Here is a 12862-nt window from a genome sequence, read left to right as displayed (position 1 = left end):
CCTCATTCTGGATTCTTACGATAATCATAATGCCCTAAAATATATTAATTTTAAACTATTCTCTCCCTCATCGCTTCAATGCTTACTGTTTACTACAAGACTGAGAAAAACTGGATAAGTTTTACTTTTATTGGAGAGCTAAGTTTAAAAAAATGTGAATGTTTTTAACTCATTTAGTGTTATAGGTCAGCTGTGAGTTGGTTTTGACTCGATGGCAGTATGAGTGAGCATTACTAATTGACGTATTTCCCCTTCTTTTTTAGACATTTCTTTTTATCTAGAAGGAAAACTTGGTATGTTTTTCACCTTTTATATTTCAGGTTTTACATGGATGTGTTTATGGATCCCAGTGTTTTAGCAATCCAAGGTATTTTCCAGTAAGTCTCTCTGACTTAGCATCAGTAGATTATGATCCTTTTATGCATTTGGAAAGTCTAAAAGAACCGGAACCTTTACACTCTCCTGACTCAGAAAGATCTTCTAAACTTCAACCAGTAACAGAAGGTAAAATGATTTTTTTTAAAGACCACATTATTGATCCTTTTCAAGTATGATTTGAGGCCATATATGGAAAAAATGGATAAGGAAAATATGTCTGTCTTTATATTGTTTATCTAAGTATGTATAATAGAATTTAAGTAAAGATGTGAAGTCAAGATATGAAGAAATTATGAGAATGAAGCTTTGTGTTGAGCACAAGTAGAATATTTTACCTTGAACACAAATAGACAGTTGGAATTCAAGTAAAGATGTGAAGTTAATAAGTCAAGAAAGGGTGAGTTTAAAGCTTTGTGTTGACCATAGTTGGAAATAGTTTATCTGGAACACAAATAATACAAATGAAATTACACTGTAAATTTAAATTATACAGTAGTAATCTATAAGAAAGTACAAAAAAGCAAACAATTTTGGACAATATCTGATATAGGCAAAAAATCTCTTTAAATTGTACATAGTGAAACTCATTGCTTATTTTCCTTAAGAAATGAAATTTGTGAAAAACATTTTTTTTAATTTTTAAGATATACAGTGGTAAACTTTTGATTATACATAATATATTGAATAATAGAATCAAATAGAACTTAATTATGTAATGGAGTTTTAGTGTATTTCATACAAAATTTATTGTACATGTAGTAAATAGTGGCTGTAGAACAGTAAAAGAAAACTATATGTTTAATTTTCTATTAAATACTCTGTATTACATTATTCTCTAAATGATTAGGTTGTTTCCTGGACTATCTTAAAAATATTAGGACCCTTAGATAAATTAGATAAATATAGAACCCTGTAGAAACAGCTGTGAGCTAACAGCAGGTGATTGTGGTCTGTTATTTTGTTTTTGCTGGGCCTTTGTGGTTTGGTTTGTTTTTTTTTTTAATATGGCAAAAATGAGTAATCACTGTGCCCTTGTCTAAGGCACGCTTCATCATTACCAAGCGCTTTTTTGGCTAAAGAATTCTAAACATAGTGTCCCTAATAAGCTCAGTGTTGGATTGAACAAGTTCTGATTGAAAAACTATTGGCAGGAGTAGCTATAATTATTAAATTTACCAAAGAATAAGGCAAGGTACTGAAGTTGGCTTTTTGTCAAATGGCAGTAATCTTATTAGGAAAAAGTCATCATTTTCAGGGTCAGAGTAAAAGGAGACTCCAAAGGATTCATTCTGTCCTAATTATAGTTTCACCTACACATATTATGCAAAACTAATATTTAAAGCATTTGCCAAAATTAACTTCTTCAGCATGTTCTATTATAGTGCAGTGAATTGCAGCACCTTTTTTATGTCTTGCTGCTTTTGTGTCCCATAATCATCTATAATTATGGATTTGCTGCAAATGCCATAGGGTCTGTTTAATCTGACAATTTGAAAAGACAACCCTGAAAAGACTTATTTAAATGAAAAGTAGTTACACAAAGCCTAGAAGCATAGATATCTTCATTTGGCATTTTCTTACAAAGCTGAATGGTTATTTTAGATTTCATTTTAAATTTCTAAATTACAGCTTTGTATATCTTCTCAAATCTAAGCTGATAAGTAGAAGAAAGATACAGTTTATAACTCAGAAATAAATCTGATTGCATGATTTGCAAGCTTATATATTTTTGTGTATGTATCTATATGAAAATTTATAGATAAGCTTATGAAAGAAAAATGTTTTGCCTATATCTAAAAAATAAATATTTTAAAAATTTTATATTGTTTTACATATAAAATTTGTATAAATTATGATACGATCATTCCCACAAATGTGTTTTATAAAATTAATCACCATTTATCTATGCCCATCATTACCCTGTCTTTTCAGATCCCCACTGAATCTTCCCAACTCCTTCACTCCCTCTATTTGCTCACCAAACGATATAATCCAGTGATTTCCCCCTGCCTGCCCTTTGCTTCCATGTTCCTTCCTCTTCCCCCTTTGGACCTTCATACACATATTTCTAGTTATTCTTCTAATTTACAATAATGGTCTTGGTTAGTATGTGTTCTTAGGATATTGAGTTACTCACTCAGCATAATGCACTCCAGTCTATCCCATGTTAGGCAGTATTTTTCTGAATTGTTGCTCTTGAGTGCTGCATAGACTCTATGTAATTATGAAAGGCACCATAGATCAGGCCATCAGTTTCGAAGAAGTCCATATTTGTTCCCATTTGCAAAAGAGTTGATCCAGCTGAATGTAGAAATTATCAAACAATATCATTGCTACCACATTTAAGGAAAATACTGCTGAAGATCATTCAAAAACATCTAAAACAGTACATAGGTAAGGAACTCCCAGAAGTTCGAGTGGGATTTAGAAGAGACTGTGTTACCAGAAATATCATTGCTAATGTCAGGTGGATCCTGGCTGAAAGTAAGGAATACCACAAGAATGACTATTTGTGCTTTATTGACTATGCAAAGACGTTTGACTGTGTGGCTCATGACAGTTTATGGCTGACAATGAAGAGAATGGGAATTCACATGATTGTGCTCATGTGGAACCCATATCTGGAGCAGAAGGCTGTTTTGCGAATGGAGCACGGGAGCACGGCATGGTTTGGAATTGGGAAAGGAGTGTGCCAGGCTAGTATTCTCTCTTCATACCTATTCAGTCTATATGCTGGGAAAATTATCTAAGAAGCTGGACTCTGCGGAGGAGTGTGGCATCAGGATTGGAGGGAGAGAGAACTTGAAGCACTTATTGCAGAAGATCATGGAATGCATCCTTCAGTATGGATAGCATCTCAATGTCAGGAAAACAGAGATTCTTACCACTGGACAAATAGGCCATGTCATAATGGATGGAGAGGAGATTGAAACTGTCAAGCGTTTTGTCTTGCTTAGATCTACAATTAACACCCTTGGTATAAGCAGTTAGGATAAGGAGACATATAGCACTGGGGAAATCTGCTGTTAGGGACCTTTCCAAATTACTGAGGGTTAGTGATGTCAGTTTAAGGGCTAAGATTCATCTGATTCAGGCCATAGGTTTTGCGATTGCTAGGTATTCATCTGAGACCTGGACAATAAACAAGGGATGACACAAAAAGAATTGATGCCTTTGAGCTGTGGTGTTGGAGAAGAGCACCAAACATTCGATGGATGGCCAAGAGAACAAATAGATATGTTTGGAGATGATACAGCTAGAGTGCTCTTTGGAGGCAAGAACGATGAGGCTTCACCTCACATACTTTGGACATGTTATTAAGAGGTACTTTTCCTTGGAGAAAGACATGATGTTGGAAAGGGTGAAGGATTGGCAAAGGAGATGAAGACCCTCAGGCAAGTGGATTGATAGTGATTGCTGCAGTGGACTCTTGTGTGTCTGAAAGTGTTAGGATGGTGCACAATAGAACCAGGGTTAAGGCCTTGTTCATAGGTTGCTATGAGTTGTGCTTGACTCAATGGCATCTAACAACAACAGATCAGGAAGTCAGCATCTACATACCAAATGGTGGTGGTGGTGGTGGTTGTTATGTGCCATCGAGTCGTTTGCGACTCATAGCGACCCTATGTACAAGAGCTCTAAATGCTGTTCTATCCTGTGCCAAACTAGCCATCTCAAACACTTATCCCACCGCTCCAGTCATAGAATCGATCCATCTCATCAAAGGTCTTCCTCTCCTTCGCCACCCCTCCACCCTTCCAAACATGATGTCCCTCTCCAAGGAATGGTCCCTCCTTGCAACATGCCCAAAGTATGTCAGACGAAGCTTCAGAATCCTTGACTCCAAGGAGCATTCCGGCTTCACCTTCTTCAGGACAAACCTATTTGTTCTCCTAGCAGTCCATAGTATATTCAACACTCTTATCTAGCACCACAGCTCAAAGGCATCAATTCTCTATCAACCCTATTCACTATCCAACTCCCTGATGTATAGCACATAATTGCGAAGACTGTAGCCCTGGTCAGGCACACCTTAGTCTCCAGCCTCACATCATTGCTCTTCAGTACTCTTGAGAGGTCCCTCACAGCCGACTTGCCCAATGCAATTCTTCTCTTGATTTCCTGGCTGCTGTTACCAAGAGTGTTGATTGTGGAGCCAGGTAAACTAAAACTGTTAAGTATCTCAATCTCTTCACCATCCATACTGATGCTGCCAATTGGCCCAGTGGCGAGAATCTTTGTTTTCTTGATATTGAACTTCAATCCATATTGAAGACTGCAGTCCTTGACCTTCTGCAGCAAGCGCTTCAGGTCCTCCTCAGTTTCAGCAAGCAGGGTTGTGTCATCTGCATAACGCAGGTTGTTGATGACTCTTCCACCAATCCTGATGCCACATTCCTCTTCGTACAGCCCACCGTCTTCTGTAGATCTGTAGATCTGCAAAGTACATAAAACAGCAGTTAACAGAATTGAAGAAAGATACTGACATTATCACAATAGTGATAGGACACATGCCATTCTCACTGAAAGGTAAACTCAAGAGAAATGTAACAAAGATGCAGAAGATCTAAACTATAAATTCAGCCATCTCAGGGTTTGTAGGTTCATATTTTAGCTATCTTATTTCTTTCTTAAAATTTCCCATTTAAATGTGGGTATTCTTGAAGTTTTATTATAAATATGCACAGTAAAACATACACTGATTTATCAGTTTTTGCATGTACAATTCATTAATATCCGTTATATTAATTTTTTAGTTTAAATTTTAATGAAAGTTTATAAAGAAATTAGATTATTATTCATTTATTGTTGCACATTTCCCCTCAATATTGATTATATTTTCATGTTCCATTATCATCATCATTCTCTTGACTCCTCATTCACTTAATTATTGCGATCTAGTCAAACTATCTCATAGGTGACCCTTCATTAGGTTTCTAAGGCTATAAATTGTGCGCGAGGAGATTACAAATCATTCTCGTAAGGAGCTACTGATAGATTCAAACTCTCAGTGAGATATACCTTTGGGTTAGAGGCATAACTCTCCCCCTTGTGGACTATTTCAGCAGGGTTCACTAAGTTCAACACCAGGAAAAAGCTAAAATGGGAATTATTGTGTCATATGTAATTTTTTCTATTTTTTTTACAAATTTTAAAGAGAGTTTACAGAGACGTTGAATTTCTGTTCATTCATTGTGCCACACTCTCCTCTGTGCCCACCCTTCCCCCTACCCAGTTTGCTTTTCTCTTGAAAAGTAAAAAAAAAATAAATAAAATTCTTTCATTGCTATACTATCCCCCTAGTCCACTCCACTATGCAGCTTTCATTCTGAACTCTTGTCATGACGATAATAAGTAATCATATATCCCTTTTGAAACAATTCTCTCCTAATTACATTTAAACAGTTTCAATGCAGTATACATTATTTATCCCCTGTTTTCTTTGTTTTCCCCCAACCCCATGTCAGTCCTACTTTAGAACTGCATTATTTGTTCTTTTGTGACTGAGACATTTCACTCAGCATATTGTCCTCCAGGGTCACCCATTTTGTAAAATTCATGAGTTCCTTGGTTTTCAGTGCAGCATAGTATTCCATTGTGTGAATTTACCACAGCTGCTCTATCCATTTGTTTGTTGTTGGGCACTTAAGTTGTTTCCAACTCTTTTGCTATTGTGAACAAAGGCACATTAAACATGGGTGTGCATTTATTTGCATGGGTAGCAGTTATGGTTTCTATTGGGTATATATTCCCAGTAGTGGAATTGCTGGGTCAAATGGTATTTCTATTTTCAAATTTTTGAGAAAGCACCATCCTGCCTTCCATAGCGGTTGTACCACTTTACACTCCGACCAGAAGTGAATAAGAGTTTCAGTTTCTCCACAACCTTGCCAGCATTTGTTGTTTGCTGTTCTGTTTAATTTTGCTATTCTTACTGGGGTGAGATGGTATCTCACAGTTGTTGGATTAGCATCTTAGAGCTAGAATTTTGAACATTTCTTCATGTGTTTGTTTGCCATCTGAATGTCTTCTTTGTTGAAGTGTTGGTTCTTATCCTTTGCCCATTTTTCAGTTGGTTTGTTTAACCTACTCTTGTTGTTCTGCTATAGTATTTTATAAATTCTAGATATAAGTCCTTTATTAGACATGCCATTACCAATTTTTTTTTTCTCTGTTTGTAGGTTCCCTTTTTATCCTATTGGAGAAGTTTTTGGATATGCATAGGGATTTGATTCTTTTTCAGAGGGGGGCGGAGTGGCGGGGTTTAAACTTTATTGTGCTTCATTGAAAGTTTACACAGAAAATAAATTTTTCTCTCAGTAATTCATAAACAAATTGTTCCATGACACTGGTTACAATCTGCACAATGCAAGTTTTCCCCTTCCCCTCCCTGACTTTCCCCTTTTCATTTCTCTGGTTTTCCTCTCCCTCCCTTTTTAAAAAAATTTTTTTATTATTAATTTTAATGAAAATTTAGAGAAACTTTGGATTTTCATTCATTCATTGTTGCACTTTTCTCCCTGCCCACCCCTTCCCCATAGTACACACTTCTCTTTAAAAAACAGGAGAAAAATTCTTTCATTGTTTTATAGTCCCTCCCCCCAGGCCCACTCTATTATGCATCCTTCCTTCTGGACTCCTGTCATGACATTAATACCTAATCACATATCCCTATGACCTAAAAGCCCATCAACAAATGAATGGATAGAGAAACTGTAGTATATTCACACAATGGAATACTACCACTGCAGTGGAAAAAAAAAGGAACTCATGCAATATTATTCATAATGGCTGACCCTGGAGGACATTCTGGTGAGTGAAATATTGCAGTCACAAAAGGACAAATATTACATAGTGCCACTGTTGTAAAACAGGACTGACATTGGGGTTGGGAGGAAACTGAAAAAGATGGGATAAATTATAGTGCATTGAAACAAATGAGGTAGAAAACTTTTTAAAAGGGATTTGTTTCTTAGAAGATCCCATTCATCTATTTTATCCTCTCCCAGTTGTAGATTTTTCAGGATGCTTGGAAGACTGTTTATGTTTAGATTAGGACTTCTAGCATTCTCTCAAGTCTTTCTCTAAGGAAGAGAGGTCTCTAAGACCTTGGTTATAGTTGCAGGTCCTTGATCCACTTCGAGTTGTTTTTTGTATATAGAGTAAGGTGTGGATCTTGCTTGAGTTTTCTACATGGCTTTTCAATTTTGCCAACACTATTTGTTAAAAAGGCTGTTGTTTTTAACACTTAACTGATTTTATCTCCTTGTCAAAAATCAATTGACCGCAGGTAGATGGGCAGATTTCTGGATTCTCTTCCATTGATCTATGTGTCTGTCATTCTACCAGTACCTCGCTGTCTTGACCACCACGGCAGTGTAGTAGGATTTGAAATCAAGGAGCGGGATACCTCCTACCTTGTTTCTCTCTTTTTATTTTTTAAAAATTTCACTTAAATTTATTGTGCTATGCAAATACTACTTACAGATTGAAGGTTTTCGGTAAACCAACATTGAGTAAGTCAGTCAGTGCCAGTTTTCTAGCAGCATCTGCTTGCTTTTTGTCTATGTGCCACATTTTGGTGATTCTCTCAACATCACAAGCTTTTTTCCTTTATTTTTTCACATGATAAACTTCTTTTTTTAATTTTATTTTTTAAAATAATTTTAATGAATATTTACAGAGAGTTTGGATTTCCATTCATTCATTGCTGCACCCTTGTTTCTCTTTTTAAGGAGTGCTTTGCTTATTCGGGGCCTCTTTCCATTCCAAATGAAATTGGAAGCTGCCTTTTCCATCTCATTGAAGAATGGAATTGTTTTTTGTATTTAGATTGCATTGAACATATAAATTGCCTTTGATAGTATTGTCATTTTCACAAGATTGAGTCTTCCTATCCATGGGCAAAGTATGTTATTCTATTTCTACAGCTCTCTCTCTCCCTCTTTTTTTTTCCTTGTAGCACTACTTTGTGATTTTCTTTGAATAGATCCTTTGTGCTCTGGTTAGATTTACTCCCCAATATTTAATCTTGTGATTAGCTATTGTGAAGGATGTTGTTTTTCTGAACTCCAGCTCTGTATTATCTTTGTCACTGTTGAGTAATCCAATTGATTTTTGTGTGTTGATCTTGTATCCTGCCACTTTGCTGAATTGGTCAACTATGTCCAGTTGTTTTCTTGCTGAGTCTTTAGGGTTTTCTAAGTATACTATCATATCATCTGCATATAGAGATAATTTTACCTCCTCTTTGTCAATTTGGACACCTCTTATTTCCTTCTCTTGTCCTATTGCTATCACTGTTAACAATATTGAATAGGAGATGTGATAGTGGCCATCCTTGCATAGTTCCTGTTCTTATAAAGGAATGCCTTTAATCTCTCTCCATTGAGAACAATGTTGGCTCTCGTATTTGTGAATATACTTTTTACTATGTTGAAGAAATTCCGCTCTAATCCCATTTTGTTGAGTGTTTTGTTCAGGAAAGGGTGTTGGATTTTGTCAAAGGCCTTTTCTGTATCAATTGATAGGATCATGTGGTTTTTGTTCTTTGCTTTGTTTATGTGCCGAATTACATAGATTGTTTTTCTTATGTGGAAACATCCTTGCATACCTATTATGAATGCCACTTGGTTATGGTGAATTTGTTTTTTTATGTATTGTTGGATTCTATTGGCCAGAATCTTATTCATGATTTTTGCATGTTTTCATGAGAGATATTGGCATATAGTTTTCTATTTTGGTGATGTCTTTACCTGGCTTTATTTTTGCTTCATAGAATGAGTCTGTGAGAATTTCATCTTTTCCTATTTTCTGAAATAATTAATGGAGAATTGGTGACAGTTCTTCTCTGAATGTTTGATAAAATTCACTTAAACCATCTGGTCCCGGGCTTTTTTTTTTTTTTTGCCTGGAAGTTCCTTTATTACTTTTTCAATTTCTTCTTTTGTAATGGTCTGTTCAGGTATTCAATTTTGGTTTGTGTCCATTTAGGTAGGTTGTGAATTTCTAAGCATTTTTCCATTTCCTCTAGATTTTCATATTTGTTTTAGTTTTTCATAATATTCCAATGTTAGTCTTTTTATTTTAATTGGTTCTGTTGTGATGTTTCCCATTTATCTCTTATTTGGACTATTTGTGTCTTTTGTTAGTTTTGCTAGTGGTTTGTCAATTTTATTGACCTTTTCAAAGACCCACCTCCTAGTTTTGTTGATAGTTTCAATTGTTTTTCGGCTTTCTTTTTAATTTCTTTTTGCTCTACTTTTTATAATTTCAGGGTTATTTTTTTTTTAAGAGGGTGTCGGGTTTTCTTGCTGTTCTTTTTCAATTTGTTGGAGATATTGGGTTAGAGAGTGAATGGTCATTTTTTTCCTGCCTTTTGATGTGTTTGCTTATTGCTATAATCTGACCTGTGATTACTGCTTTGGCTGTTTCCCAGAGGTTTTGGTAAATGGTATTTTCATTGTCATGTGTTTCAAGAATTTTTTTATTTCATTTTTTATTTCTTCTCATACACACTCATGCTCAAGCAAGTGTTATTCAGCTTTCAAACGTATGGACTTTTCTCCTTTTTCTTCCTATTATTTCTAATTTTGTAGTATTTTGGTCTGAGAAGAAGCTTTGTATTATTTCTGTGTTTTTTAAATTTAATAATGCTTAACTTTGAGACCTAAAATGTGATCTGTTATGGAGAACATTCCCTAGACATTGGTGAAGAAGGTGTACAGTTCTTTTTGGTATTCATTAGCCTATAAGTATCTGTGAATATAAGTTTGCTTTTTGTATGGTTTAATTCATTAGCATCTTTGTTAGTTTCTTTCTGGTACTTCTAAGTTTTCTTGAGAGTGGTGTATTGAATTCAACTACTATAGTAGTGTTGTCTGTTTCCTTTTTCAGTTTTGTTAATGTTTGTTTTATATATTTTGCAGGTCTTTGATTTGGTGCATAAATATTTATTATTATTATGTCCTCTTGTTTATTGACCCTTTAAGCATTATGTAGTGACATTCCTTGTACTTTGTGATGGTTTTTGCATTGGAATTTATTTTATGAGTTTAATGTTGCTAGCCCTGCTTTTTTCTGGTTGCCATTTGCTTAGTCTATTTTTTCCCCATCCTTTTTTTAGTCTTTTTTTATCTTCACTTTTCAGGTGTGTTTCTTATAGACAGCATATTGATGGGTTTTGGGTTTTTATGCAATCTGATACTCTTTTTCTCCTCAGTGGTGCACTCACATTCAGTGTGATTCTTGAAAAGCAAAGTTTTATTGTTATTGTTTTGTTGAGTTCTTTTTGTTGTTGTTGCTAGTTCCTCTGGTCCAGCCTGCTTTCTGTGGCACCTTTATCTCTTAGTGTTTCCTCCAATGCTGGTCTTAGTTTTACAAATTCCCTTAGTTTCTGTTTTTATAATAATATCTTAACCTCTTCTTTATATTTGATGGAAAGTTTTGCTGAGTACAATATTCTTGGTTGACAGTTGTTTTCTTTGAGTTTTCCATATGTCATTCGACTGTGTTCTTGCTTGCATGGTTTCTGCTAAGAAATCGGCACTTAATCTTATCTGCTCTCCTTTATAGGGTAATTTTTATTTTCCCCTCACTTCTTTCAGAGTTTGCTCCTTATCTTTGGTTCTGACAAATTTGACTATGATATGCTTTGATTGGTTTGTGGTTTTTTGGGGGCTGGGGGTCCTATCTTGAATATATATTCTTTCATGCTTCATTATGCTTGCAAAGTTTTCTTCTAGTAATTCTTCCAAAACTTTTTTGGTGCCTTTAATTGCTTCTTCCTGTTCTGAAGTTCTGGTGATGCACATGTTATTTCTCTTGATGGTGTCCCACATTATTCTTAGGTTTTCTTCTTTTTCTTTCCTTTTAGAATCTTCTTTTTGCTCTAGCAGATCAGTGATGACAATTCTATCTTCTATTTCATTGTTTCTGTGTTCCATCTCTTAAACTCTGTTCATGTTGACAGCATCTGAAACATTGGACCTCATGGTTTGGATTGTCGTTTCCAGAGCCTCTAATGCCTCTTTTGGTTTATCTGCATTGTTTTGTTGGTTTTTTTTTTTTTTTAAGCTCATCCTAGTTTTTGCTTGTGGTGTCCTGTAATTCTTCAAGTTTGTCTTTCACCCATTGAAAATATTCAGTCATTATTCTTTTAAATTCTGTGTCACAAAGTCACAAAGTTCCATCTGACTTTCTAGCTTTAGGAAATTCATTGATACTGTGTCATTTTTTAGAATGACATATTGCTTTGAGCTTGTGTAGGAGGTGAGGTATTCTGATTGTTTCGTGACATTTCTGCGGTAGTTTTTTGTGCCTGAGGTGATAGCCAGTTCTTGATCTAATGTCACTGCTCCAGAAGAAAGTTAGGCAGGTGTGTGTGTGGATGTACATAAGGTGGACGCAAGTGTGGATGCACGTAGGGTGGTGCATGAGTGGATGGATGGATGTTGGGCCCACATGTTGATGCACATTGGAGCTGCGGTAGGACACACACTCAGATCCTGGCAGGAGGGCGGGTGAGGGGGGAGGGACCTAAATGGAAAACTAGGAAGCCTTAGTTTTCCCCTCGAGAACTGGGGATCTGCCACCCCAGTCGAGCTCCAGCTGTCTAACTCTCTCCTTCTTAAGGTGAAGGCATCCCACAATTTGTCCAACCATCAGTAGTATTTCTCCCTATGTACCTCACTCACATTTCAGCTGTCTTTCTTGCTCCTGGTGGATGGGTGCTGTGATGACTCACCGCTCCCTACCAAGCCTCGCTGCTCCCCACTGAGGCTCAGTGCTCCCGCTGAGGCACACTGCTCCCCACCGAGTCTCCCAAACTAATTAATACTGTTTCTCACTCAGATTTCATCTGTCCTGTGCTCGACTCACTCCTCCAGCACTTGGCTCGCTCACTCTGCCTGTTTCCTATAATCAATTTTTTAAAGCTACTCAAATGCATATATCCCTTTTCTCTTTCCTTTCTCTAATGTACTTAAGGGAGAAAAATGTCCGTTGCATACAATCACACGCTCAGATTAGACCATAATGACAAAAGAAATTACTGTTGAAACATATAATTCTTAACAGATACATAAAATACCTTTATCTCAAGTTTCTTTGGGATATACTAGAATCACTAACTCATTCACTATTTAAATTAATCTTTAGTTTAGTGGAAGTGATTCTTCTTAGGAAAGCTTTCACATCATCAGTGAAAGCCAATATTAAATGACATTTATAACACAATGAAAAAATGTCTCTGAAGCTTGACTGTAGCTCAGAGATAAGAAACTTCTCCGATGGATTGACATTGACTTTTTATTCTGTTTAGTGGTTTCAAGTGATGATTAATACATTTTGATCCTTCTTTGAAGCCTATTCTATATTTATTATACTTTATTTTTTTCTATATTTTATTAATTTTCATAAACATTTACAGATATTTTGGGTTTCCATTCATTCATTGTTGCACTATTCTCTCTACCCTCCTCCC

General features: G+C 35.8%; 1 protein-coding gene across 5 annotated transcripts in view; it reads left to right on the top strand.

Annotated features, from left to right (window-relative positions):
- The window catches only part of RALGAPA1 (Ral GTPase activating protein, alpha subunit 1 (catalytic)), a 391173-nt gene that overhangs the window by 235237 nt on the left and 143074 nt on the right, over positions 1 to 12862 (top strand). For all 5 annotated transcript variants that reach the window (XM_006891556.1, XM_006891558.1, XM_006891557.1 and 2 more), the window contains one exon: positions 321 to 504. In XM_006891556.1, the coding sequence (XP_006891618.1) occupies positions 321 to 504 (184 nt within the window). The remainder of the gene's footprint in view (positions 1 to 320; positions 505 to 12862) is intronic.

Source organism: Elephantulus edwardii, unplaced genomic scaffold, assembly GCF_000299155.1.
Source record: "Elephantulus edwardii isolate Elephantulus edwardi_28Jun2011 unplaced genomic scaffold, EleEdw1.0 scaffold00100, whole genome shotgun sequence".
Lineage (NCBI taxonomy): Eukaryota > Metazoa > Chordata > Mammalia > Macroscelidea > Macroscelididae > Elephantulus > Elephantulus edwardii.
This window is presented reverse-complemented; position numbering and strand designations above follow the sequence as displayed.